The 27,609-nt window shown below is 31.9% G+C and overlaps 1 protein-coding gene across 4 annotated transcripts in view; it reads left to right on the top strand.

Annotated features, from left to right (window-relative positions):
- The window catches only part of LOC134699425 (low-density lipoprotein receptor-related protein 8-like), a 38,878-nt gene extending 14,503 nt beyond the window's left edge, over positions 1-24,375 (top strand). The window contains exons 3-9 of one of the 4 annotated variants that reach the window (XR_010103586.1): positions 11,841-12,056; positions 16,191-16,303; positions 17,235-19,167; positions 19,958-20,045; positions 20,542-20,618; positions 23,299-23,368; positions 24,014-24,375. Coding sequence is in view for 1 of the 4 variants with exons in the window: in XM_063561020.1 (XP_063417090.1) it covers positions 11,841-12,056; positions 16,191-16,303; positions 17,198-17,466 (598 nt within the window). In the remaining 3 variants the exon portion in view is untranslated. Of the gene's footprint in view, positions 1-11,840; positions 12,057-16,190; positions 16,304-17,197; positions 19,168-19,957; positions 20,046-20,541; positions 20,619-23,298; positions 23,369-24,013 lie in introns of all 4 variants that reach the window. The other 3 variants (XR_010103587.1, XR_010103585.1, XM_063561020.1) reach the window with 3 other exon arrangements.
- The last annotated feature ends 3,234 nt before the right edge of the window (positions 24,376-27,609 follow it).

Genomic DNA, 27,609 nt, shown 5'->3' with positions numbered 1-27,609 from the left:
TATTAATGATTTGAACACCCGCCTGATTATCAACATGAAAAATAACGTTTTTGTTAACAAAATAGGACTCCCAGGACATTAGAGCTGCTACAACTGGAAAAAACTCTAACAATGTCATAACTCTTGTGATTCCAGTTTCAACCCATTGTTTTGGCCATATGCCTTGGGCCCACTGACCTGCAAAATAGAATCCATACCCGCCTTTTGACCCCTGCACTATCCGTGAACAACTCTAATTTTTCATTTGAAATCCATACATTGTCCGTTATTACAGTGACACCATTGCATTGTTTGAAAAAAGTGTAACCAAACTTCTAAATCTGCTTTCATGTGCTTGTTTACTGGAATTTTGTAATACGATTTCCTTACCCCAATTGTTGAATTTATGAGACTGCGACAGAAGGTGCGGCCTGGAGCAACTTCCTTACAAGCAAAATTCAGGATCCCAAAAAGGGATTGCATATCTTTAAGAGTGTTTTTAAAACTGTCCAAGGTTTGTTTGATTTTTGTGAGAGTTTGACGTTAGCCCCACTGGTGATACCTGAAGGATGGGCAAAGGTGGGTATCGGAAAGGACCAGCAATGCAACCAAGTTTAACTTCCTTTATTAATTTTTCTTTTACATTTTTGGGTAGCTGTAATGCACTTTTTAAATTGGAACTCTCCCTTAGTTCACCAGAGCCAAACTATTTTGATGAAAAACCGTATTTGAAACCAGATATAATTTCATGTGCTACATTGTTAGGTGGGTAGAATTCTAAATAATTTTCCAAGACTGATACTTTTAAGGAGTATTTCCTAATGAATAAAAATTAAAACTTGTTGTTACTTCTTCCTTTTGCCCAGTTATAAGATTGTGCCTTTCTGTGTTTGCCACTGCATATTTCACATATGTGTTTGAACCTGATGAGATATCAGTAGTTTCCTCAGGTACTTCTGCCACCACGTGTCCGACCTCTTTTGTTTATTTGGCAGTTCTTCTCCGGCCAGCTCCGTCTTTCTTTTGGGCCATTTTTTCGTGCTGCACTCTCTTTCCTCCTGTCCTGCTGCTCGTTCTTCTTTCCTTCCCCATGGCCCTTGATGGCGATCCTATGGCATTTCTCTTGTTAGGCATCCTCTTTTTGGATAGTTTAACTAATTTGCACAACACCTGATTTCTTGTCGACAGCAAATTAACAAGTGCCCGATACGGGAATTCCCAAATTCTATTCCAGCTGATAAGGGAATTCCAAAATTCTGTTTCATGCTGCGAGCGCCGTCTATGGCCATGCCAAATATGGCATTGAGCTACAGGCTGCAACACCCACGCACCCACACGAATATTTGATTGAATTAAACCAGATTATTTAAAATATAAAAAAAATATAATCTCTATTATTAAACGTCTAACATAAACAATTTTAAGTGCATTAGCTTGATATTATGTGGCTTTATTTCGTGTGTATTTTAGTCTAGACGCCATCTCATAAACTATCAAGTTGACCTAGGAAAACCTCTGATGGCCATATAAGATATATAAACATGAATATAAATATAAATAGATTAAGCTAACTAGAGCAAATGGACTTTTCTAGTTCTATTAGATTTCATGTTATAACTTTTTCCTTATATGACGGATCACGCATGATTCGTGCGTATCCATCTCTAGCTAAGGGGTTAAATTGAAGTTCACATGAATACAGATGCAATGAGGTCGAATTATTCACTTACAAGTGAATAATTAATCTTCAATGTTTCTTAGCTTTTTGTGTCAAAAAAGCGAATTAGTATTTCACTATTTTACTGTCATTAATAAATGAACAAAACAAAATCCTATTTTAGATTTTTCAAACATCTCGTAGCTAGTGCCCCTTTTATCAACTGCGATCGACTTTATTGCGTAATAATTATTATCATTAATCAGCTAACATCTTATTACATGCTATTTAATTTAATCAGCTACTTTTCAAAATACCTTTTTTTATTACCTTTTGAGTAATTATTTAAGAAAGTAATGATGGTAGAGTTTAATGAACTTCATATATGTTCGTCGTACATCTTTGTGGCTATAATATGATAATCAAATTGATGAACTTTAGAGTTGTCATCTAATAGCATAACAACAAAACACCCTTACAAAAGTTGCAGCTTTAATAACCTTTATTGATGATATTATTCAAATAGGTTAATTTGAAATTGATTGAATAGTTATCAAAGGTACCAGGATTATAATTTAGTACGCCAGACGCGCGTTTCGTCTACATAAGACTCATCAGTGACGCTCATATCAAAATAGTTATAAACCAAACAAATACTTATCAGATGTGACCATTATTTAATAAGGGAGTCTGAAAATAGGGTTATCTTTTTTTAAAATTTAATCAACTATATACGCATTAATCCAACCGATGTCTGGTCTTAAGTTTTCACTGTGTGTGTGGAATTAAAAAAGAGGTGACCGTCAACATCGTATGTATTTAAATAAAAATATTGGCATTACATTTAACAGCAAATCGGGGGACTTACTTGTTTGCATTGGATACCCAAGCTTCAGAAAGTTCCGTACAAACAACGGTACATTGCCAGCTTATCTGCATATTCGACAAAATAATTGTCCTTATAGAGTACGTCTGCAGTAAAAAAAAGGGTCTTTAGAAATACCGTGAAGCTGTGTACTCGCGTTGTGGGATTTATCGTATGTGGATTCTAAAACATTGTAAAGAACTTCTGGATGATTATTATCTCGATTTATCTTGAAATTATTTTTTCAACACTTTAGATTTTTCAACCCTGTATACCACCATTCCCAAAATGAAATTAATAAATGATCTAAAAGAAATAATCCACAATGCTTTTCAACATACAAATTATAACAAACGCTATAACATTTTCTCTGCTAGTGAACAAAAAAGGTAAAACTTGCTACACAGAGAAACAAATGTGTATGCTGAAGGTTTCTTATTGACAACGTATTTGTTGAATTTGGAGTTCAATGTTTTCAACACATTGTTGGAATTTCTATGGGGAAAAAAATCTGTAATTGATGACCTCTTCTTATTTTCTTATGAGTCGGAAATCTGTTGAACACTTGTCAAAAGAAGAATATCAAAGAAGCCAGATTATATAATACCCGATCACATTAAGATACATTGACTATGTTCTTTCCAATAACAATCTAAACTTTTCTGATTGGGTTCCATCTATGTGCGTGTACATTTTATTATTTTATACAGGTTATTACTTATACAAAAACTTTGTGCTATCATACAAGTTATTACTTGTACAAATATAATTGTACCAGTAATAACTTGTACATTTTTTTGGTGAGAAAAAGATAATAACTTGTATATATTTGGATTCTATTTGTTTCTTCTATTGCTTTTAATGTTTTATTCACAAACTCCTTGGGTTTGTAAGTCTGCGGATTTTTGTCAATTGTTTGGTATTTATTTATTCGTTCTTTTTTAATTTGTTCTTATCCTTCAGCGTATGTTTTTAAAACCTATCTTGGGTTTGTTTTTCTTTTCTTTTTAATCAACTGAATATCAATGATATTTTTTTTATATGTTAGAAGATTACAAAAACAACGGACGCAAAGTAACAACATAAGGTTACCTGACACCTTGAGCAAAATTAATCTAAACAGCTTGTGTCACATACAGACTACTGGTGCAAAGTGACAAAGTCGTTAAAATAAAAAAATAATAATAATGAAACCCTTCTACCATTTATTTTCAGACATAAATCATGATAAAAAGTTGCATATGTAATATAATATATTGGAAACAAAAGTACAGCTTGATAAATCAAATAATCTATTGTTTAACACAAGACAAGGACTCATGACATCTGGAACAACACACTAAGCTCAACCTTTTGCATTTACATGTGCCTGTCTTACAGTTACTTTGACAGCTGCAGTGAACATAGCCATGGCAACCACTTGAAGTTAGCAATTGTAAAATGCTTTCATCACGTTACTCTCGGTGTTCTCTGGTATATCCAACATTGACTCTGAATCTTTCTGATTGATTTTGTCCCATTTAACCAATCATGATTCCAACTTTTGTTTCTATTTTGTATCCATTTTTTAGGCAATATTCAGCACAACTTTTTTGATATTTCTACAGTCATTCGGACCTCGGTCTATTAACTGTACACCAAAAAATAATTTCGTCTCCTTTGCGATGTACTGTCTTTTTTCTCATTTTACCTCCTTTACATAAACAATCATCTGTGTGAATGTCGAATTATTAGAAGAGTTATTGGCATGCCAACATTAGTCGTTTCATCATGCTACTTTGTTTCTACACTGTTTTCCATCTTTCACTTTAGTTTTGACTTTTTAAAAAAGTTTTTTTCATATATTTGATAAACAAAAAGTACAAACATGTTAAATATTTGCTTATTATTTAGCTTTCTATGTTTTGACATATGTACTATTGTTTGTCTGCTTGTCTTTCTCATTTTTAGCCATGGCATTTATTTTCGATTTATGAGTTTGACTGTCCCTCTGGTGTCTGTCTTCCCTCTTTTATGCACCCTTAGGTTTTATTTATAAATTATTTGTTTAATACGAAACAATTTGTTGAGAACATCACTTACATGACATAGGCCAAGGTAGAATAATGATTTGTTGTTATTCTTTTCTCAGTAAAAAGTGTACCAGTAGTTACTTGTACAATTGTTTTTGTACAAGTAATAACCTGTAGGATGGCTTCATACAAGTAATTACTTGTATAAAATGTTTGGAAAAGTAATAACCTGTACAAAAAATAACATGTACACGACATATATATCTTTCAGCACTAGAGAAACAACAGACACGACTTCCTTTTTCTAATTTTAATACCCGAATCTAACATAAACGGTCATATAAGTGCCAAATTCGATGACAACTCGCCAAGGAAAAGTGGAAATACATAGTCAGAACAAAACCAAAAGGTCTTACCTGAAAAATGGAAAGACCTATAATACTGCAACCGGATGGTATTTTTTACAAAATGGCATTTGATGCTGGTAAATTTTTGAAAACGCCAGACCTGGAGAGTTTTGATAATTTAAAGAAAGAGGAATTAGTGTTGCTTGCTAAACAACTGAAATTAGTTTTTAAAGTATCTATGAGAAAACAAATTATAAAAAAAATTGGTTATAGACAAATTAGTTGACGCAGAAATTTAGGTGAAGAGGCTCTTGATCTTAAGGTTGAAAATGTTGACGCCTTTAAATTAAAACAACTTGAATTAGAACATGAACTTAGATTAAAAGAACTGGAAATGAAGGAAAGATTGGAAATGGATAAACAAGAAAAAGAAGATGAATTCAAATTAAAACAAGATGAACTTAAATTAAAACAGGCAGAACTTGAAATGAGGGAAAGGCTGGAGATGGAGAAAATGAAAATTGAAATGGTCAAAGAAGAAAGCAACACTAAAGTCCAGCCAAAATCAGATTATTTTGATGCTGCAAAAAATATACGTTTGGTTCCAAATTTTTGTGATAAAACAGTCGATAAATATTTTCCACAGTTTGAGAAAATTGCTAATAATTTGAAATGGCCAATGCCGTATTGGACTACGATGCTGCAAAGTGTTTTTGAGGGTAAGGCAGCTGAAATATACTCCGCACTTCCATCAGAAAAAAGTTCTGATTATGACACTGTGAAACAGGAAGTTTTGAAAGCTTATGAGCTAGTACCAGAAGCTTATAGACAGAAATTTAGATCATATAAAAAGTTTGATTCACAAACCTATGTGGAATTTGCTCGAGAAAAAGAAGATCTATTTGATAAATGGCTTACGTCAAAGAAAACAGATAACAATTTCGATAACCTAAGGCAATTGATGTTATTAGAAGAGTTCAAACAATGTGTTCATTTGGACTTAAAAACACATTTAGACGACAAAACTGTTGAGTCAATACATGATGCAGCTGTTATTTCAGATAATTATACTCTTTCACATAAAAGAAGTTTCAAGGGTCAAAATGTTAATACTTCCAGTGGAAATTACAAAAATCAAAGCACTGAGCGTACTGATAGTAAGCCTTTTGCACAGAATAAGAGTCAGTCCAGTTATAATATGTCTAGTCCAAAATTTGATACTTTTGAAAAGAAGTCACTGATTTGTGCTTATTGTAAGAAGACTGGTCACCTGATGGCTGACTGTTTTAAACTCCAGAAGAAGAATGAACGAGATAATAAGCCAAAAACCAGTGCTTGTACGACACCTTATCTTACCAGTACATTGGAATGTCCTGCACGTCAGGCTTTTAAGTCCAGTTTTTGTGATTACATGGAGGAATACAAACCCTTTATGTCTGATGGGTTTGTTTCTATTGTTGATGATACCACTCTTCAGCCTATTAAGATTTTACGGGACACCGGATCTTCTCAGTCGTTATTGTTAGAAGGTGTGTTGCCTTTGTCCGAGAAGACTTCTGTTGGTGCCTCCGTTTTGTTACAAGGTGTAGAGTTAGGTTGTATAGATGTTCCTCTCCATCGTATTTATCTGAAGTCAGATTTAATAACTGGACCAGTTGTTGTAGGTGTTCGTCCTAATCTCCCTGTTGAGGGGGTTACCTTATTGCTAGGAAATGATCTAGCTAGGAACAAAGTGGTTGCTGAACCAATTGTTACCAGTAAACCGGTGGTGGATGTTAAATCACCTGAAGATGATGCTGAATTATATCCAGCTTGTGTTGTTACTAGGGCGATGGCTAGAAAACAACAAGATGAGAATTTGCAAACAGACAAGTTTGATTACTTGGACCTTTCTGACACTTTCATAGCTGACATTGAAGGTCCTGGTAGCTCAGAAAAGGCCATAGTAATACCACCTAGTGATAACAAGAATATTATTATGCCATGGCCAGACGTTAACAGCCATTCATTAAACAGAAAGAACCTTTTCGAAGAACAAAATAAAGACATTGAAGTTCTTCAGCTCCGCAAGAGGGCTCAACCACAGGAGGAAGCAGAAAAAGTGGCTGAATGCTATTTCCATCAGGACGGCATTTTAATGAGGAAGTGGAGGCCTCCTGATGCTACCCCAGAGGAGGAATGGAGAGTGGTATACCAGGTAGTGGTGCCTAAAGTTTATCGGCAAGAAATTATTGGTCTTGCCCATGACACCCCCTTGGCTGGACACTTAGGTATCAGGAAGACTTGCCTTAAGATCTTACAGCATTTCTATTGGCCAAGACTTAGAAATGATGTCGCAGAATACTGCAAATCATGTCATATATGCCAGGTTGTTGGTAAACCTAACCAGAAAATACCACCAGCACCACTTCTGCCTATTCCAGCCTTTGCCGAACCTTTCAGCAGAGTTTTAATTGACTGTGTAGGACCTTTACCAAAGACCAAGACTGGAAATGCATATTTATTGACAATCATGTGTACATCTACCCGCTTTCCTGAAGCTATTCCGCTCAGAAATATCAAGACACCTACTATCGTCAAAGCTTTGATCAAATTTTTCACATTAGTAGGACTTCCTAAGTCTATACAGTCCGACCAGGGATCAAATTTCATGTCAGGTTTATTTCAGCAAGTCGTATACCAGTTAGGGATTGCTCAGTACAGATCAAGTGCTTATCATCCAGAATCTCAGGGTGCCTTAGAACGTTTTCATCAAACATTGAAGAACATGATTAGAACTTTTTGTCTTCAATTTGACAGAGACTGGGATGATGGAGTTCACTTTCTACTTTTTGCGGTTCGAGAGGCTGTTCAAGAATCCCTTGGATTTAGTCCCTTTGAGTTGGTATTTGGTCATACTGTAAGGGGACCGTTAAAATTGATTAAGGAAAAGTGGCTTACTGAACATACTGACTTGAATCTTTTAGACTATGTATCTAGATTTAAAGAAAAATTGTATACTCCTTGTCAAATTGCTCAGAAAAACTTAAAAAATGTACAGAGCAAGATGAAAATATGGTATGATAAAGATGCCAGGGACAGAGTTTTTGAGTCTGGTGATAAGGTACTTGTATTTCTGCCAGTCCCTGGACATCCTGTACAGGCTAAATATTGTGGTCCTTATACAATAGAGAGTAAAATTAATGATTTGAATTATATTGTAACAACTCCAGGTCGGCGCAAACAAAATAGAGTGTGTCATATTAATATGTTAAAACCATATTTTGAGCGTACTAATGTATGTGATAGTAAACCAGTTGCCACTTTAGGCATGGTTCAATTTGAGAACAATCATGACAAACCAGATGTAATTGAACAACCTTTTAGTTCTAAATCTATGGAACAGACAGTTAGATTGAAAAATTCAGAAATTTTGTCAAATTTAGACTCAAAAGTTGCACATCTGTCTTTTGATCGTAGAGAAGAAATAAAACTTTGGTAATTTCTTTTAAAAATCTTTTTCCAGATGTTCCAAACAAAACCACTGCTGTTTGTCATGATGTTGATGTAGGAGATGCTTCTCCAATTAAACAACATCCTTACCGGCTCAATCCACTCAAACTTGAAGTTATGAGAAAAGAAATAAAATATATGCTTAACAATGATATTATTGAGCCGAGTAACAGTGAATGGAGCTCTCCTTGTCTAGTTGTGCCAAAACCAGATAAAAACCTTTCGTTTCGTGACTGATTTCAGAAAAGTAAATTCAGTCTCAAAATCTGATTCCTATCCGATTCCAAGAATAGATTATTGTATTTACAACATTGGTCAGGCAAAATTTGTGAGCAAATTTGATTTGTTGAAAGGTTACTGGCAAGTTCCATTAACAGAGAGCTCGTGAAATATCAGCTTTTGTTACACCAGATGGCTTATTGCAATATACTGTAATGCCATTTGGCATGAAAAGTGCTCCAGCTACATTTCATAGAAAGATTAATAATGTTATAAAAGATTTAGATTGTTGTTATGCTTATATTGATGATCTTATTGTATGTAGTGATAGCTGGGAACAGCATTTAAAACATTTGTATGATACTTTTGATAGATTGTCAAAATCAAATTTGACTGTTAATCTTGGTAAAAGTGAATTTTATCAGGCCACTGTTAATTATTTAGGGCATACAGTTGGCCAAGGTCAAGTAAAATCTAGTATGGCTAAAGTGGAAGCTATTTCCAAATTTCCACCTCCTACAAATAGAAAACAACTGATGAGATATTTAGGCATGATTGGATTTTACAGAAAATGTTGTTCAAATTTTGCTACTGTTGTTCAACCATTGACTCATCTTTTACGGAAAGATTCTAAATTTATCTGGAGCGAAAATTGTCAAAAAGCTTTTGAAAATAGCAAATCACTTTTAATAAATAGTCCAGTTCTGATTACTCCAGACTTTGAAAAACAATTTAAACTTGCCGTTGATGCAATCGATGTAGGAATAGGAGCTGTTTTATATCAAGAGACAGATGATAATGTTGAAAAACCTATATCATATTTTTCTAAGAAATTAGATAAACATCAGAAAAATTATTCAACTATTGAAAAAGAGTGTTTTGCAATGTTGTCATCACTTCAACATTTTGATGTATATTTGAATCCCACTGTATATCCTATTCTTGTTTATACTGATCATAATCCTCTCACCTTCATGCATAAAATGAGAAACAAGAATCAGAGGTTGACTAGGTGGAGTTTATTGTTACAGGAATATGATGTAATTGTAAAACATATAAAGAGTAAAGATAATGTAATAGCTGATGCTTTATCTAGAGCTTATTAAATCACTTTGTATATATTATGTATTTTTGTTCATATTATTCATGATAAGTTTTTGTTACACTAAAACTTCTTTTAAGGGGGAGGTGTTATGATATTGTAATTATTATGTTTATTTATGTTGGCCTAATTTGTGTTGTATGGCCTGATAGTTGTGTACCAAATAATCTTATAACTGTGCAATTTAGGAATCACTGGAACAATCACAGAATGATTGGAACTTTCTAGAATGATCCTTATTAAAGATGCGTAATTTAAACTTCTACGTTGTTCCAGACACTTCCGTTGTAACTTTCTATGATTTTCCACAATGTTCCATTATAGAGTGTTCTAGAATTTTCCATGACAACAATATATATACAGGCACTAAAGTTAAACTCTCATAATTAAACTTGGACATAGACATTGATAGACATTAGTATTTACAGCATTTGGATTGACACTTTTATTCTACAAACAACATCATACTGGATTGTGACATTAGTAGTGAACGTTATATTCAAATTGGATTTCGAAAGATTTCCGGATACAGATAAAGATAACAGATTGGACTCATATTTTTACAGTTAAGTTAACAGTAATATTTGTGTAATACCTTTTGTAAACTTTTGTATATTAAATATTGTTAAATTTTACTATTGATTTGTGTCTTTTGTTGGCTACAATTTAAAGGCGATTTCTGGCCATAACAGAAATTTGGCGAGCCATCCCGGATTTGCATTCGTGTGTTTTTCCGGAATATTAAACTCGTTAACTAAGCGTCTTGTTCGAGGTCAGTTGCTGTACTACTAATGATAAACAGAAATACAATAGATATAATACCAGAGTTTCCTCTGGGTCGATCATTTTTTTCGCCACCTCTTTCGCAAAAACAAAATATTTTTCGCCAATTTATTATTTTTTTTCCAGCCCCCCTCCTTCCTAAATAAGAAGTGTTGTTTTACAACAAAATGAAGCATCTTATCACTTGGAATTGATCCCTCGTGTAAGGTGTAGTCATTACATTGAAGGGTTACTCTCATGCCAACCTTTTGAATAGATTTCTTCATAACGACAGTCGATCACAGTTTTCTTTTTTACAACATCGTAAATAAGTAAAACTATATGCTTTGAAGTACCCACTCAAATCAATGATCTGTATGAAAGTTAAATGATCAAGTTTTAAATCAGAGACATTTCTTGCTTTTGAACATTATTCGTCATAACAACAACTAACATTAATAGAAGTAGAGGAAGCGTAAAAATTTAGCTTCAAACACGTGCGTCGCAAAGTGGTCGAGAAAGTGGTTAATAAATCCGTTTTGTGACATGTGACAGAAGCCATTTAAACATATCATTTTGTCATATCATACAATCAACACCTTTATTAATTAGTCCTTTGATGTCGATACCTATGAATGCAATCAGCTGATTATTGATTTTCCGTCAAAATCTAACGAGTTCAAGGTGAATTCCGAGTATTGTCTGATCGGTAAAGTCAGAGAAACCCGAAAAAAGGTAAATAAACAAGATGGCTGAAAATAAATCGTTATATATATTTCTTTCGCCAAATTCTTTCGCCAATGACGAATTTTAATCGCCACATTTATTATTTTTTCGCAAATTGCGAAAATGGCGACCGCCAGCGGAAACCCTGTATAATACCATATCTACTACTGGTACAACGACTAATAATAAAACTGATAAATATAGAAATACTAATAGTAAACAGAATATCTTCAATTTTGCAGTCTATTTTGTATGCTGTCCTTTAAAATAAAACAACAACATTTTCTTAAAACATCACCAACTATTAGATTTTCCACGAATTATGACCATGTGACTTAATACCATAAAACAATAGTATCAAACTTAATTTGAAGTTGAAATTAAAGATAACATAAGTATAATTAGATAAAGGAAAACAATGGGTAAAATAAACTCTTTACGCTTGAACTGTAATATATCAGTTTTACTTGTTCTGGAAACTTTCTCGTCTATAATGTGCAGCCAACATTGATACGTTGACAAAAACATATATTCGTCATTGCATATCATTCACACTAGTCTTCTATATTAAAGTAACTAATTCAGCATAGTGTGTTTGTTCAATATGAACCAGATAGTGAAAAGATTTTATTATTCAATGAATTAACATAACATAAATCACATTTTATGATTGATATAGATTTGCATATCCCTCAAAGAATAGAACATTACAAACAGTTATCCAGTCATCACCATATCATCCATCAGGAATTGCGGTTGATCCAACCAATGCCCATATATACTGGACTGATCTTCTTGGACACAGACTCTCAAGATGCAATCTAGACGGAACCAATGTGACTGTGTTATCAACACTAAGTTTTCCTATTGTGATACGACTTGATCTTACAAACAGGTATACAGCCTAATGTTTCTAGAATTGAGCAATTGTGAATAAATGTTGTTAACAAAATAAACGTAAACCATTGTTTTATCAATTAGGTTTTAATCCAGAAAGTATTATCATTATGTTATCTTAATCATGTATGAATGGTCAAATCGTTATATTATGTCTTTAACATAGAACCATTTAAATAAATCTGCTCAAAATGTTTGTTAGAGTGAAGACAAATACACTAGTAAATCAATACTAACAATGAAAAAAAATTCCTGCAAATACTATAATCCATTAATCGAGGACTGATACATATTTTTAAATAAGTACGATTGAAATATATATTTAAGAATGTGGTGGTATTTATAAACTTGAAAGAAAGCTGAGTTGAGTGTATGTCGTGCCTTTGCTATCGTTTAGTGGCGAAATCAACCGACTTCCCTAACGAATTAAACATATTTATTGATGATTGCAACTAATAACATATGGATATTTCAGTCTTTTAGAATATGTTCAATAACATTAACGGTACCAATTGTCATGCACCAGTTTTCGACAATACATGTCTCTTCAGTGATGCTTGTGGCCAAAATATTTGAAATCCAAAGCTTATATAAAAGATGAAGAGCTATAATCCAAAAGGTCTAAAAGGATAGCAAAATCTGTGAAAAGGAAGTTATGTAATTGAGATATCTGTACACTTTTATGAAAATCCTATTTGAAAAGACCAAAAAATTAAATAAAAGTGACTATCTGAATTAAGTCCGAACTGAAAATTCCAGCTTTTTTCTATCTTATATTAATCCTATGCCACAAACAACAATATATCAAGGCATTCTGTACGATCATAATACGTTGAATATGTTTCATATCTTTTTAATAGTTTTTCGGTGTTTCGTAAATTATACCATAACTTTTGATAAGCCTCGGTTTTAACATTGTTTAACCTCACGGTAAGTGGTATACATTAGGAAAAACCGCAAAACTACCATTGAGCAACATCATTGTTTACCTATTGCAATTTTCAATGTTAAGATAGTTTGCACATATTGTTTTTGTGTTGATTCTGTTCATCACATATTCCCTCGGTATGGGCTTAACATGTTAATCCTCAATCTTTCTAAGAAAATCAGTCTTCCTTAATGGCGCGAATTTAGTTTTAACAACATTTATCAACATTATTGAGTTCAAATGTTTATATTTTATCTTTAAGATTTTGAATTAAGCATACCAACTTTATTTAAATCAACAGCCAAACCGTAGTAGATATTTAATATCTTGATTACAAAAATGCTACATAAATTGGCCTTGAATTTAAGATTTATTTAGGGTAACTCACCCCAATTCATTAAAACGGCCTCTCTGACATTTTTTTCCATTTACCTTGAAAAAAAAATTCATGCTTGGTGGCCAGTTGGTTACTTCATTTCAGAAGCTACTGTGATGGCTGCAATTAATTTCGAAAGTTTATAATTGACTAGAATCAATGTACGCAAAATCAATTTTCGTAAAGCAGCCAGGAAGCATGTCAGGAGAAGTCGACTTACACAAAATTGAATCTTGCAACACAGACTTAGGAGATAAAAGCCAAAAATGAGTTGGAAATCAGATTTTGCTGAAAAGGCTCTATTAATGGTCTATCAGATATTCCAAAAAAATCTAAATCGCTTTGACATCATCAAGCTATGGTATAATTGTCGTCAAGGTCAATTTTAAATAGCAAAGTTGCTAAAAATGAACATTGTTACAACTATCGTGTACATGTGGGATGATGCCTGCCGTATTTTGTTTTCCAAACGATAGCATTAAATTTAAAGTCTTTAGCACCAATCTAATTTTTGAACTAACTGAATATTACTAAAGACAAACATTTGTACATTATCAAAGCATGTCACCATGCGTTACCTATACAAAAGTGGAGATGGCAAAGCACTGACCAAAATTAAAGGACATGTTAGTTGTGTAGTTCCAGTGAGAAAGGCGAAGAATTTCATTATTTGTTTTTCTGTTTGCATTTTAAGAACTAAACACAATTATTTCTACATTTTCAAATATTCCAAATAGTATTTCTTTTGCTCATTATTTAATAGTAAAAAACAATCTGTCTCAAGAAAACTGTGCTTATTTATTGAGTGTATTAAGAAAAAAAAAGTATGTCCTCCCATGTAAATGTAATCGCAGAAGCATCTTACTGAATATTTTTTCTTTCTAGTGAGGTCAATATTTAATTATATATGTTACTAAACATGTACGCCGTCATATGTCTGTTCTTTTAAAATATCTTACTGCATCTGTTTACCTCAACTATATGTATTTTATTTCGTTTGAAATAGGGTTTTTCCCGTTCGCTATTTGTAGTAGTTATTTATAGATGGGAACTAGTATAACTAGTTCGGATACTGGTTTTGTAATAGTATGTACTATTTATAAATTTGATGTAAGGTGCAGGAGGCACGAGGACAGTTTTTGCGGTTTTTAAGGGTGGGGTTTAATGGTACTATATAAAGTTTGGCATTTAAATGTATTAGTATCGAAGGTGCTCGCAGTTACGTCGATTTGAAGTTGGTCACATAGGTATATATGCAGTTGCTGCTATGTTTATTGTACGTACAGGCGTTGGAGGTATTAGCCGAGGAAAAAGAAACGATGCGAAAGAGGAACAATGTTATATGTCATGTATTTATATATTGTTTCAATCGAAGAAAACTGTACAATAAAGTAAAATAAAATATTGTATCGCAAGAGAAAATAAGATGTTACTGCGAGCAACTAGTCCTATATCTGTGTTTGTCTTGTTTATAGCCTGTTGAATTTAGAGATTAAATACTTTAAATTCGGAAGAGCAGGCCGAGGGAAAATTTAATGTATCTGTATTTGTATTGTATGTTTCTTTGTAAATTTGTATATATTTAATGCACACGCATAGTTGATTTCTCTAAATCGCACAATCACACACGTTGGTATAAAGACATTTATATCTTAAAATATATCTGCTGTTCGTTAAAAATCGGAGTATTGTGTCATACGTATCTTATTATTATCATTATCTCGCATATCACTACGGAACTACAACAAAATCAGTTAGAAGATACTTTATTACAAAACTAACAATAGGTCATGCCAAATATTGCATGTGGATTCAATGTGATAGAAATGACTAATTTGATTAATAGAATTTCTTTTAAATTATGTATAAAGGTGCCTAATCAAGATTCATGAAATCATGTGTTAGAAAAATATCTTAGATTATGTTAAACCTATACAAGTCCTTCCTATATACATTGTAAGTGATATAACATGCACATTTGAGTTTGTTATACATGTTTGACGTGGATTTTCTGGTATAAAATACATTGATATATGTCCTGCAGATTCATTGCTTTGGTTTCCATTAAACATGTGAAATATATTCCTTTGTTGTAATATGCATACAACAGTATTTAAGTTGTTCATGTGGTTTTATAAGTAACTGTGGAATCAACAATGCAATGACATCATCAGAGTTTATTCTCATATTGCTTATACAAATATTCCTTGGAATCAAGAGTAATTGAGATATAGAAAATGTGTCTTCATGACATCTTTTTGACAGTAGCACTCAAAATTAAATCATGCCTCTGTTTTTGTTTCGAATGTGAAAGCTAGCTCCCCGAAGATAGCATTTTATGTTAAATAATATGTCTCTCTAAGGTTAAAAAATCACGCTTATTTGCAACATACAGCAGTAGTTTTTATCTCTGAAAATCAAAATATAAGACGCTCCAACTTTTTAAATTTTTAGTCGACCTACTGCGCTCAATTTACTTTTTTTAATGAGGCAAAATAATGTATGATTTAAAGTCTGTTTTAATGTTGAATTTTAACGTTGCTGTAGTTTCATAGTTTTCATCTAATAGCTGAAATGTTTCCGTCGGTTTTAGTTTTTTACCTAAATTTGAATTCTCTTAATCGATTTATGACTTTTGCACAGCGATATATAATTGTTGCGTTTCTTTAAGGGGTCATCGAATGTTTCGTTTATTATAATCCTTATGTGGCATTGTCCACATATCTTAAAATTGTTTACCAATATAAGAATAACACATATGCATACAAACACCAACTGGACCTTCAACTTCAATGTTTTGGATGCCAAAACTTTGATTTGACTTTCAGATGGATGTTTATAGTTGAATTGAAAATAGGAATAATAAAGTCTAGATTTGATTTACTTGAAAATGAGACGATAGTTGACTTTTTATCATCACAGGCTTATTGCATGGACATAGGTATGTTGTTATGAGTTAGTTTTGTTATAGTGTTGCTAAAATGTGACTTTCTAATTAACTGTCTATCTATCTGTATAATATGTTAATTTAAAAGACAAACAGTACCAACAATGCACGGACAAGCCTGCCTCAACGGAAGCAGCTCTGTTGATAGAAAAATAGAATAATCTTATACAAATGTCGGTAAAAATTCAGATCCACAATAAAAGCTCTGCTGTTTATTAATGTACTTGAAGGTAGTACACAGTCTCTTCTCAAGTTTGTTGTTGGTGTTAGAATACAGAAAAACAAAAAAAATAAGATGGCGATGTTTATTTTGGTATAGAACATAACAAGGCTGATCAAATGTTTTTTTTACATTTAAAACAACATTAGAAAAAATGGTTAACTCTTTGGTCAGTACTTCACTGTTCATCACAAAGTACATCAGTCCTAAAATTAACACCAGAATTAAAACAAACAAAACTGCGATACAGTTACATCTAATATATTTTTAATATATACTGTAGCTATTCTTTTTGAGCTGTCAAATTGCATTGACCGTATATGCATATGTGGTATACAGTCAATGACCTTGTTTATGACGTTGACACTGCGTTTCCGTAGAAATTTATTCATAACATCAACAAAATGTACATGTTGGCAGACATCTTACTTCGTCAACTGCAAGTTACACTAAATACTTCATTTAGAACAGTTATGAACATTGCAGTATCTAAAGGATAACCATGCATTGTCTCGAAAAATCAATATTTTTTTATCGGCTCGATACAGGTAGAAATGCAAAGCTCTACCTTTTTCTAAGCCTTGTAAAAACAAAGCATTGATATTACGAGACAATATATCGTTATTCTAAGTATAATAGGAAAAACAATTTTTTAAACTAAATTGTAGACACTAACGAACACAGATTGTATTGGATTTTATTTAGCAAAGGTGACATAAAATCAGCTACATACGATGGCTCTGATGTAAAAACAATTATTTCGACAAATTCTGCTGGCAACAAAATGGCTATTGGTGTCCTTGGAAGTAATATTTTCTATTCTGATAATAAACAATTATTAATGGTTGATAAAACACCAGGATCCACGCCGACTGTTCTGTATATTGATACCAATAGGATTGAAAGTATATTTGTGTTTAATCAGTCAGGTATGTAAACAATTATTTCTTAAATGTTTTACAAAGAGCTATTACATAAAGATACTTATTTTATGATATTATATTTATTATATAGTATCTAATTATGATACAACCATATCAATAATTGCTGTCTTTTGAATCCCATTAAATGCAATGTATGTGGATGTATAAAGGAAGAGATCGACGTCCTTTACATCTACATTTTTTTATCTTCAGAATTTATAATTTACGATTTCCGAATGATAATTGTTAAATGTCATTACTTGAAAGTAAGTATGCATGTAAATACGTTTGCAAAATTAGTCAGTACTTTCAAGAGAATCATCTGGTGACTAACAATTGTTACCAAATAGATACAGGCAGTTAAACATCAATAAAAAAATAGTGTTTACATGATTAATGTTATTGTTATACATAACGTCTTTTGTGCTTTACTTACATGTTATTTAGCTTATTTTTTTTATCGATGCACATGCTTTTTTATATTCTAAGTATTTACTTTTTTAAATATATATAAACACAAAAACATTATTTAGATAATGTATTTAATTTCAATAAACATGTGTAGTAATGTATGAATGCTTCTTGTGGTTTAAAAATGTTTTGATTATATGCAATAAAGGTAACAAAAACAAACTCAACATAATATTTTACAAAGAAAATCGTTTAAAAAAGGAATCCGTTTCGACTCAGTTGTTAAGGGCCATAACTAAAACACTAGTTCTATACAATTGAACTGAACCATACAGTTATGTGAAAACATTACGTATTCGGTCATACTTTAAAACTTATTATTTTTGTTTTTCTTACATGTGATTATATCTGTTATTTTGATTTACTAGTTGCTTCTTAATTTTTCATCTATTTAGCTTTTTATTTAGTATATATATATATGTCTTGTTGTGTATACTAACCAAATGGACATGTGTAGTTTTTTCCTAACGTAGCTTCTATGCATTCCATGCCCATTGCTTATTCAATGCTTTTACTTTATAAGTTACAATGCAACCTTTATTCGATATGTGTGTATTGTTCTTTACTGATAAAATGTATTCATATTGATATTTGTTGTTGTTGAATAAAATACTTATTTCTTAAATAAAATACTTATTTCTTCAATCTCTGTCATTTTATAATTTTTTTTATAAATTTCGTTGACTAAAGTCATTTATCTGTTATTATTGTTTGCGTTACAAATTTAAATAATAATAATTTAAATTAACAAGTTACCTTTTCTACGACTAAAATTTGATAAAAATGAAATTAAAAGACACATTCTAGAGGTACTTAGTTCTACCCAAAATTTTAATATGGTATCATTCTAAAAAAACATATTGCTTTGTCCTTTTAATATCTAAATACGAGCATGTTATTTCATATTTAACTGAGAGAAATCGTTAATAATGTTTAATTGAATGGTAGTGTTATGATCATGTTAAAAAAATCAATTTAAATTACAAAATATCGGTGTTCGAAATTTTTTATTTAGTTTTTTCTACTTTACGAAATGGATTTTTTCTAAACCGTGAAACACACAAAGAAATAAACAAAACTCTAGTAGTACATCAATACATTAATTATTCATTTTTTATTTTAAAACATCTCAACTGAGTTTGATGAAGCACCGCCAGTACCTGATTGACGTCAGGGTTTGATGTAAGGATCATATATTAAGCAACATAACCTGGCCATATATCATGGAAGTAAACTCAACACAGGTAAATGTATAATGATAAGTTCTTCAGTAGTGCTGGGTTTTTTTGGGAGTTTTACCATTATGCTAACATTGTTTTCTATAATTGTACAACGGTCAACACAATTAAACTTAAAATTAAAATTAAAAGTAACTTTTATACTTAAAAAGTCACGTCATCCGGAAATATTAAATTGACATATCTTGCCTTTGATTTGTAGTCAATCTAATGTTGTACCTATGATATTGATTCGACCATTTGCAGGCTGTTAACACTAAACTCGGATGTTGTTTGGTAACGCAGATGCGGAATTGTATAACTGAACGATTTACGGTGTTTTATACAAAAACCTGATGACTTCTGTATGTAGCATTTCATTTGGAATCTAAATCTACCAATTGTTGTTTTAATTATATTTGTTCATCTTTGTGCTTGCTTTTTACACCAATTCGGGTATTCACAAACTAGAAAAATAATAAAACAATCTCATTTTAGGCCTTTTTACTCCTCACCTTTCCAAATTGTCTACATGTATTTCAAAAGATAGATCATGCATACACTGTGAATCATTATAATTCGTTATATATCAATGTTCGTGTGTGTCGTGCGTATGGGGCTAACCATTTATTCAAAGTTGAATGTGTTTTCTAAAGGCTGTTATGCAGAGATTGGCAAAATCACGAAATCAAATTTCAAGGAACATTGATGATTTCCTAAATCCACAAAAATCCATTCCCACGACAAAAACAATCTGTATTTCTCTTGTCCGTTGCTGTTTGAATTCCTCTTTTTGTAACAGTCAATTTAATTTTAGGATGGTGATATCTTCAGTATTGTCAGCTAATTACCATATTCAAATGATGCAGTATGAGTACAAATGCCATTAGGTTAACAAGTTACAGGTAACATACGTATAGGCAGTTGACAATAAACAGACCCCGTACTGCATTATTAGATAATACAGCCCAAACATTACAAATGTAAAACGAAAACAAACCCAAACTAACGGCATGATTAAATCATTTAATACACAAAACAATAAACACAACCGAATAAGATGTACAGTATCAAACTACAGCTAATTATCGATTCCTGACTTGGGACCTCCAAATGCAGAATGTGACGGAGTAGGACATGTACCGTTCCTGAATGTGAAACAGTTGTGTTTTAGTGGAAATCTGAAAAATGTTGAAACAACAGAAACTCGTCAAATCGCTAACATGTTTGTTTAATTTGTACTTCCATTTTGTTATAACTAAAATGCTATTTCAGTGTTTTTTGCTGATAGAAAACAATCTTGTCGAAATTTTTCTGTTTAAATTGGTTATTGTTAACATAGACAAACACAAACATATATCACATTAGAACGTAAATATACTATTGTTTGATTTAATTCAGCTTACTAGATTTGTTTAACTCTGCATGGAACGATACGTATGCGAGAGATATGTACACTTTTTGAGTAAGTGATATAGGTAAGGCTTTTTATATTCATTCGATGTATGTTCGATGTAGGTTCGCGGATATTTTCATTCCTTTAGCCAGTTATTTGTTTTAAAGGCAAAATCGTTCAGTCTAAATATATGCTATTGTTAAAAAATGTTTTAATTCGTATCTTTTTCACAGTGTACAAGCGGACAGTGACACAAAACGGAAGTTGCTGATCTGTCCGACGGCGATCGGCTCGTTGTTTTTCAAAAAAATATAGAATATCAACACAAAGTGTCCCATAATGGATTGTTCAGCAGCTCAAGGTAAGTGAATAACTACAATGATGTATTTTTGACCATTTAAAGCTTATTTTATGCTTTTAGCATCAACCGTCTTTTTAAAATAACTCCTGATCATGAAGAGGGGTCAAAATTTTGCGATTTTTCGAGTCATAAATCTTAACAAAACTCCGAAAATTCAAACATTTTCAAGATTTTTAATCGATACATAGTTGAATAATCATATTCCGCATACACACACAAAAGTTTGGTTCATTTTTTTTTATTATATTGTCACAATTGAATCTTTTCTATTCAAAGTGTACTGTCCGCCTCGTTGCCACCGTATGTTTTCATACTGTCCGATTCGTTGGTCATATTCATGATCGATAGCTTAAGCAAAAGTAAGATTGAAACATGCAATTTATCCACATTTAAACTTTATTCAACACAGATACTGTCTATGATTATATATGGAAAATATTTATAGATTATATATTCAGCTTGGATCTCGTGTCAATTAAAGGGGGACATTGGTCACTCTTCCAGAACCTTTACTCATGTCTGCTGCTCGTATTCATCGTTTGCGGACCTTGTTGTTAGATTCTCTACCGATATAATATTCCAATAAATGCATGGTGAATTCAGTACACATGCTCCTTATGACATGATCTTTCTAATTTAATGCAAAATTAGAGTTTTGATCCAGATGAAAGATTAAAAAAAAAGTAACTAGGGTTCCCAACCCCGGACCCCCGACCGCCTGGATCCGCAACTGCCTAAGCGATTACAAATACATGTATTAAGTAACGTGAATGTATTCATATTAATTTATTTAATCGATGATTTGTACATATAAGAATTGAATAATAACTCATACAGAATAAATGCAAGTTATGATAAAAAATTTAACAAGAAAGGCTTCACCGCATACTTCATGTTAAATGTGTGTATATAAGTATTCTTACCTCTACTAAGGCAATAGGAAAACAAACTCATGGACCATTCAAGTACACCGTAACTTTTCAATTGATTCTTTTTGACTTGAATTCCAAGCCATGAGATTTGTTTGATTATTGGTGAAATAAGACGCAAACTGGGTGTAAAAAACTATCAAACGTTTATAATATAAAAAAGAAGATTTGGTGTAATTGCCAATGAGACAACTATAAACAAGAGAACAAATTATATGACACAGAAATGAACAACTATAGGTCACCGTACGGCCTTCAACAATGAGCAAAGCCCATACCGCATAGTCAGCTATAAAAGGCCTAGAAATAACTTTTGTTGCATGGTTGTATTTTTCATGAAAAGTTATTATCCCTATTTATGTTTTTAAGTGATAAAAATAACAATGTTCCACATGAATGTATGAATAAATATACCATAAAAATCACCTACGTGCCCCATTTTCCTAAAACAAACTAGAGAAACGTATATTAAATTTTCATGTGCATGCATTAACAATGCTTTTTATATGCAATAATCAGTAACATTTTATAAATGTTGATATTTCCTAGGAAATCGGTCATGAATGTGGATAAATTGCATGTTTCAATCTTACTTTTGCTTAAGATATCGATCATGAATATGACCAACGAATCGGACAGTATGAAAACATACGGTGGCAACGAGGCGGACAGTACACTTTGAATAGAAAAGATTCAATTGTGACAATATAATAAAAAAAAATGAACCAAACTTTTGTGTGTGTATGCGGAATATGATTATTCAACTATGTATCGATTAACAACCTTGAAAATGTTTGAATTTTCGGAGTTTTGTTAAGATTTATGACTCGAAAAATCGCAAAATTTTGACCCCTCTTCATGATCAGGAGTTATTTTAAAAAGACGGTTGATGCTAAAAGCATAAAATAAGCTTTAAATGGTCAAAAATACATCATTGTAGTTATTCACTTACCTTGAGCTGCTGAACAATCCATTATGGGACACTGTGTGTTGATATTCTATATTTTTTTGAAAAACAACGAGCCGATCGCCGTCGGACAGATCAGCAACTTCCGTTTTGTGTCACTGTCCGCTTGTACACTGTGTTTTTGATTTCATAAAATTATTACTAATTTCACAGAGGGTAGTCAATTATTAGATAACTGAAGCGATCATGCAAATGCATTGATGTGTAAGATGTATTGATAAGTTATACAATCAATATGAAATAAGGTGACACGCTGAATTCAAAACAAACTAATGTGTATGTTCCTTAAAGTAAACTTTAAAGTATCTCTAGTTTGCACTTATCATGCATCTGAGTGAATATTACCTGTTTGCCTTATTATAAACATACAATTAAAAATGTTCCTATGTCTGTTGTCATTTAATAAAGAGCAACCAAACATTATATATTATAATATGCATGTTAAATACATATTAGGCATGAACGAGCACTTAACATCATATATCTGTTTTTCTTTCCTTTTTAGATTAAACTAGAGTGGTGGACTACAGTTCAAATGTCAATTATAAAACGGAAATATCAATTCAAATCGAAAGGTAAACATAACGTGTTGAATATATTATTGCAACATATAGTTTAATGACACTTGTATCATGTGTATATTAAGTAGAGAGTATATATAAACACACGTTTTTAGTAAGTAAAACAAATATCTTTGACGTAATCGAGTAATTTTCCAGTGTTTTGTGTTATATCTGTATACTAGCTCGTTTGATGCTGCATCTTGTATTTCCCTAAACACGTGTGTATCTCGTCAACGTCCCCAACACAACAAATTAATAATTTTCTAAAATGCATTGATGAACAATTGGAATTGAAACAGAAAAAAAATGAATATATTGAAAAAGATCACCCATTTAAAGTGTTTTTGCATGTGTATGTAGTTACCTTATGCGAAGAGGAATATTTTTGTGGCATATGTATGCTACCTGTTCTATTAAATATGTACACCGAAATGCGTTAAGACATTTCTCCGTACTTGTAATTCTATAAACTATCATACACAAAGTACAATTTAAACTCCACACATATTCGTTACACTGGATACTATGACATTTTGCTACTATTTGTTGGTCAATTTTCAACATTTTGCAAAATGTTAACTTACTGGTTTTGCTTGACTGATACTAGAGAAATCATTTAGTCAATGTAAATCATATATGTTTCCTTTTTTATTTTAGGTCCACATGAGTCGTAACAAAATTGCAAAAGATAGTGTCAAATCCAACAAGTTAATAATGTCAACGAGAGATGACAGTTAAACACGTTGATATTGACTGAACATATATACAAAAAAAAAAGGAAAAAAAAGTTAATGAAAGTTGTATATATGTAGTGAACTCAAATTTTGAAAACAATAACGTATGGATAATATACCCATACCTTTTTAGTAGATTGATATTTTGATGTAATGAATATATCATCAACCATGACATTTTCAGACTTATTTGTAAGATTGCAACATAGTAAACTACTACTGCAACCTGAATTCATTGTCAGAGGCTGTGGATTCATTTATTTTCTTGGGCATCAGTTTTCGTGGATTGAGAAACACTTGCATGTTCGCAGATATTTGATTTTGTGGTTTTGTCAAACTTTGCAGACAAGCCTATAATAAATTTGTAGTTCGTTGAACATTTAGTTTCGTAAAAAAAATGGTATCAAACGAATAATAATGAATTCAGAGTGGTTAGAACATCTACCTATGGACAGTTCATTCCTTGATGATTTGCCAGCCTAATCACTTAATATATGCATTTAGAATTTAAGAAGAACCGATAAACGTCATAGATGAAATGGAATACATGAGGTGTAGTTAAGGTCACAACAATTCCAAAAGAGAAGGAAAAAAGCCCTTGCAATGTTTAAAAACAATACATTTTAACAAATTTATAAGTTTTTTGAAATAAAAAAATATACTGCAAAAATAAGACCATGTATAGTCCTCCAAGTGCCGTAAATCTTTCAGATAACTTAGATCCATACCTTTGCTAATTATTTAATAAAACAATTCTGTGTATTTACATTACATGAATACTGATGTTTGAAATACTGACTGAAACGGCTAGACTGTCATTTGAAATAATAAAATGAAATATTTCTAAAAAGTGAAGATGGAATAAACAAAGTTTACAATTGTTAAAAAATTACCATGGAATGTATTTGTTCTCCTTAACAAACGATAGTGTTGATACCATTGACATTCAATTATACACTAACATATAATATGTTTTCCCATCGATACACACACGTGTAAGTTATGTAAAACGTAATTTAAGATAAACCGCATTTCCTTTTTAAAAAATCCTGTTCTGAACAATACAAGATCTAAATATCAGTCTTCTTTAAATTATTAATAAAAAAGGGAAGAAACCTGATGATATGAACTTAGTTTTATTTTTGTCATCTTCAAATTTGTTTGCTACCTGAACTTGTATAATTTATTTCACTCACTTTTTGAAGAAGCGAAGACATTTCTAGAAATATCTATGTAGTTTGATAAATACAAAAGAAAACAAGTTGATCAACAATTGTGTCCCATAGTCCTCGGTCTTCAAATTGTTTAAGAAATGATTCTTTCCAGGCCACATTGGCTTCCAAATTACTTAAGTTTTATCAGTGAAATTGTTTGTCATACTTTCATTACTGTGTTTCATAGTGTTTCATAGTGTTTACATGTTTTTTTTTAAATAAACTTATAATATATACCAAGATTAAGTTTTTATATTTACGTCATACGCGCGTTTCGTCTACTAAAGACTCATCAGTGTCAACAATGTTAACAAGTCAAATACAGTACGAAGTTGAAGACCATTGAGGACCAACAAATCCTAAAAGGTTTTTTTCCAAATACAGCTACGGTAATCTATTCCTGATGTAAAAATCCTTAGAGATACTCTTATCACGCTGATCATTTTAATCAATTACTGCGCTTTATTTTGTCAATGATTCTATTGTAAAGCCAACATTTTTGGCAAAATGATTGGTTAATAAAATATCTTATTATCATAATGTACATTGTATTGTTTACTTATCTGTATTATTATAAAACATATCAAACTGCATTCGTTTTGTACTACTCATTTGTTATCTTCAACAGAACACATTTTGGAATGGTTTATATAAAGGCTATGTTAGTATTGAGTCGATTCTAGAAAACAAATATCGTCAAAGATAAATGCATTTTGAGAAATCCAGGAAATAAACTTTGATAAATTATAGAAAATACATATCACACAGTCAAATAAACTTCTTGGGACAAAGTGCTCAATATCGCAGTGGTCCGTGGTATGTCATGTCTTAAATACTAATTTTCTTTGATAGAACCATTCTTTATTGTTTGCATATTTGCACTAACAGATACATATTGTCAGGTACCTTTGACGATTAAACATGCTAACAGTTGTTTGCCTTAACGTGTTTTCAGTAAAGGTGTAAAACCACTAACTTGGACCGGGTCATAAATAAAATACAAGAAAGTTGTACTTAATTTTGACAACGAAGTTCCTACGCATAACTCCATCTTTGTCGATAGGTGAAAAAAAAGTAAAATTACAAACATACTGAATTCGGAGGAAAGTTTAAAACGGAATGTCCTTAATCAAATGGCATACTAAATCAAACGAATTTACAGTAACTGCAATATTCCTGAATTGGTACAGGCATTTTGAAATGTAGAAAATGGTGTATTGAACCTGGACTGAGTCGGGTGTGTCTATTCTGTGTTGGTCTTAGCATTATGTATTCGGGTTTAGATTTCTGTAATTAGTTAATACTTCAGTTTCATTTTGTATATCTCTTTAATATTCATTTGATACAATTTACTGTTTGCAATAGCATGAATTGTTCTAAATGATAAGGATGTTCTTATCCCAAGCATAAAAACAACGCCGTATTTGGCACAACTTTTTTCAACTTTTGATCTTCAGTGCTGTACAACTTTGTACTTTTTTCACTTTCGATCTTTTATATCTTGTCGTCACTGATGAGTCTTGTGTGGACGAGGCACGTTGTTGGCGTGTTGAATTTTAAACCTGATGCTTTTTGTTATCTATTAATCATGTGTTTCTTTGTCTAATATGTTCTCCTATTTATTTGTATTGTAGTCCTGTAATATTATGTTGTCATTTCAATGTTATATTTAACTTTACCCTTAAAGTGCGAGGTTTGGCATGCCATAAAACCAGGTTCAACCCACCATTTTTATTCCCCTTTAAAAATGTCCTGTACCAAGTCAGGAAGATGGCCATTGTTATATTCTTGTTCGTTTCTGTGTGTGTTGCATTTTAACGTTGTGTCGTTTGTTTTCTCTTATTTTTGAGATATTAAGATAAGACGTGGCACGGTACTTGTCTATCTGAAATTCATGTATTTGGTTTTGATATTATATTTGTTTTTCTCGTGGTATTTTGTCTGATGCTTGGTCCGTTTCTGTGTGTGTTGCGTTTCGGTGTTGTGTCGTTGTTCTACTCTTATATTTAATGCGTTTCCCTCAGTTTTAGTTTGTTATCCCGATTTTGTGTTTGTCCATGGATTTATGAGTTTTGAACAGCGGTATACTACTGTTGCCTTTATTTATATAGACTGTATCCTACTACCAATCACTATATTTTGACTGCGTTTGGGTTTGCAGACCAGATAAAGTATACATTTTAAGAAATTATTGAGTTGAAGAATATGTTATTAGTAATGTTCAATTGTTGTGTGTGCATTTAGTTAAAAAAAAAACACCAACAAACTAATGTCACAACGTTGTACAGACATTTGTAAATATCAC

This window comes from Mytilus trossulus, unplaced genomic scaffold (assembly GCF_036588685.1).
Source record: "Mytilus trossulus isolate FHL-02 unplaced genomic scaffold, PNRI_Mtr1.1.1.hap1 h1tg000070l__unscaffolded, whole genome shotgun sequence".
Lineage (NCBI taxonomy): Eukaryota > Metazoa > Mollusca > Bivalvia > Mytilida > Mytilidae > Mytilus > Mytilus trossulus.
This window is presented reverse-complemented; position numbering and strand designations above follow the sequence as displayed.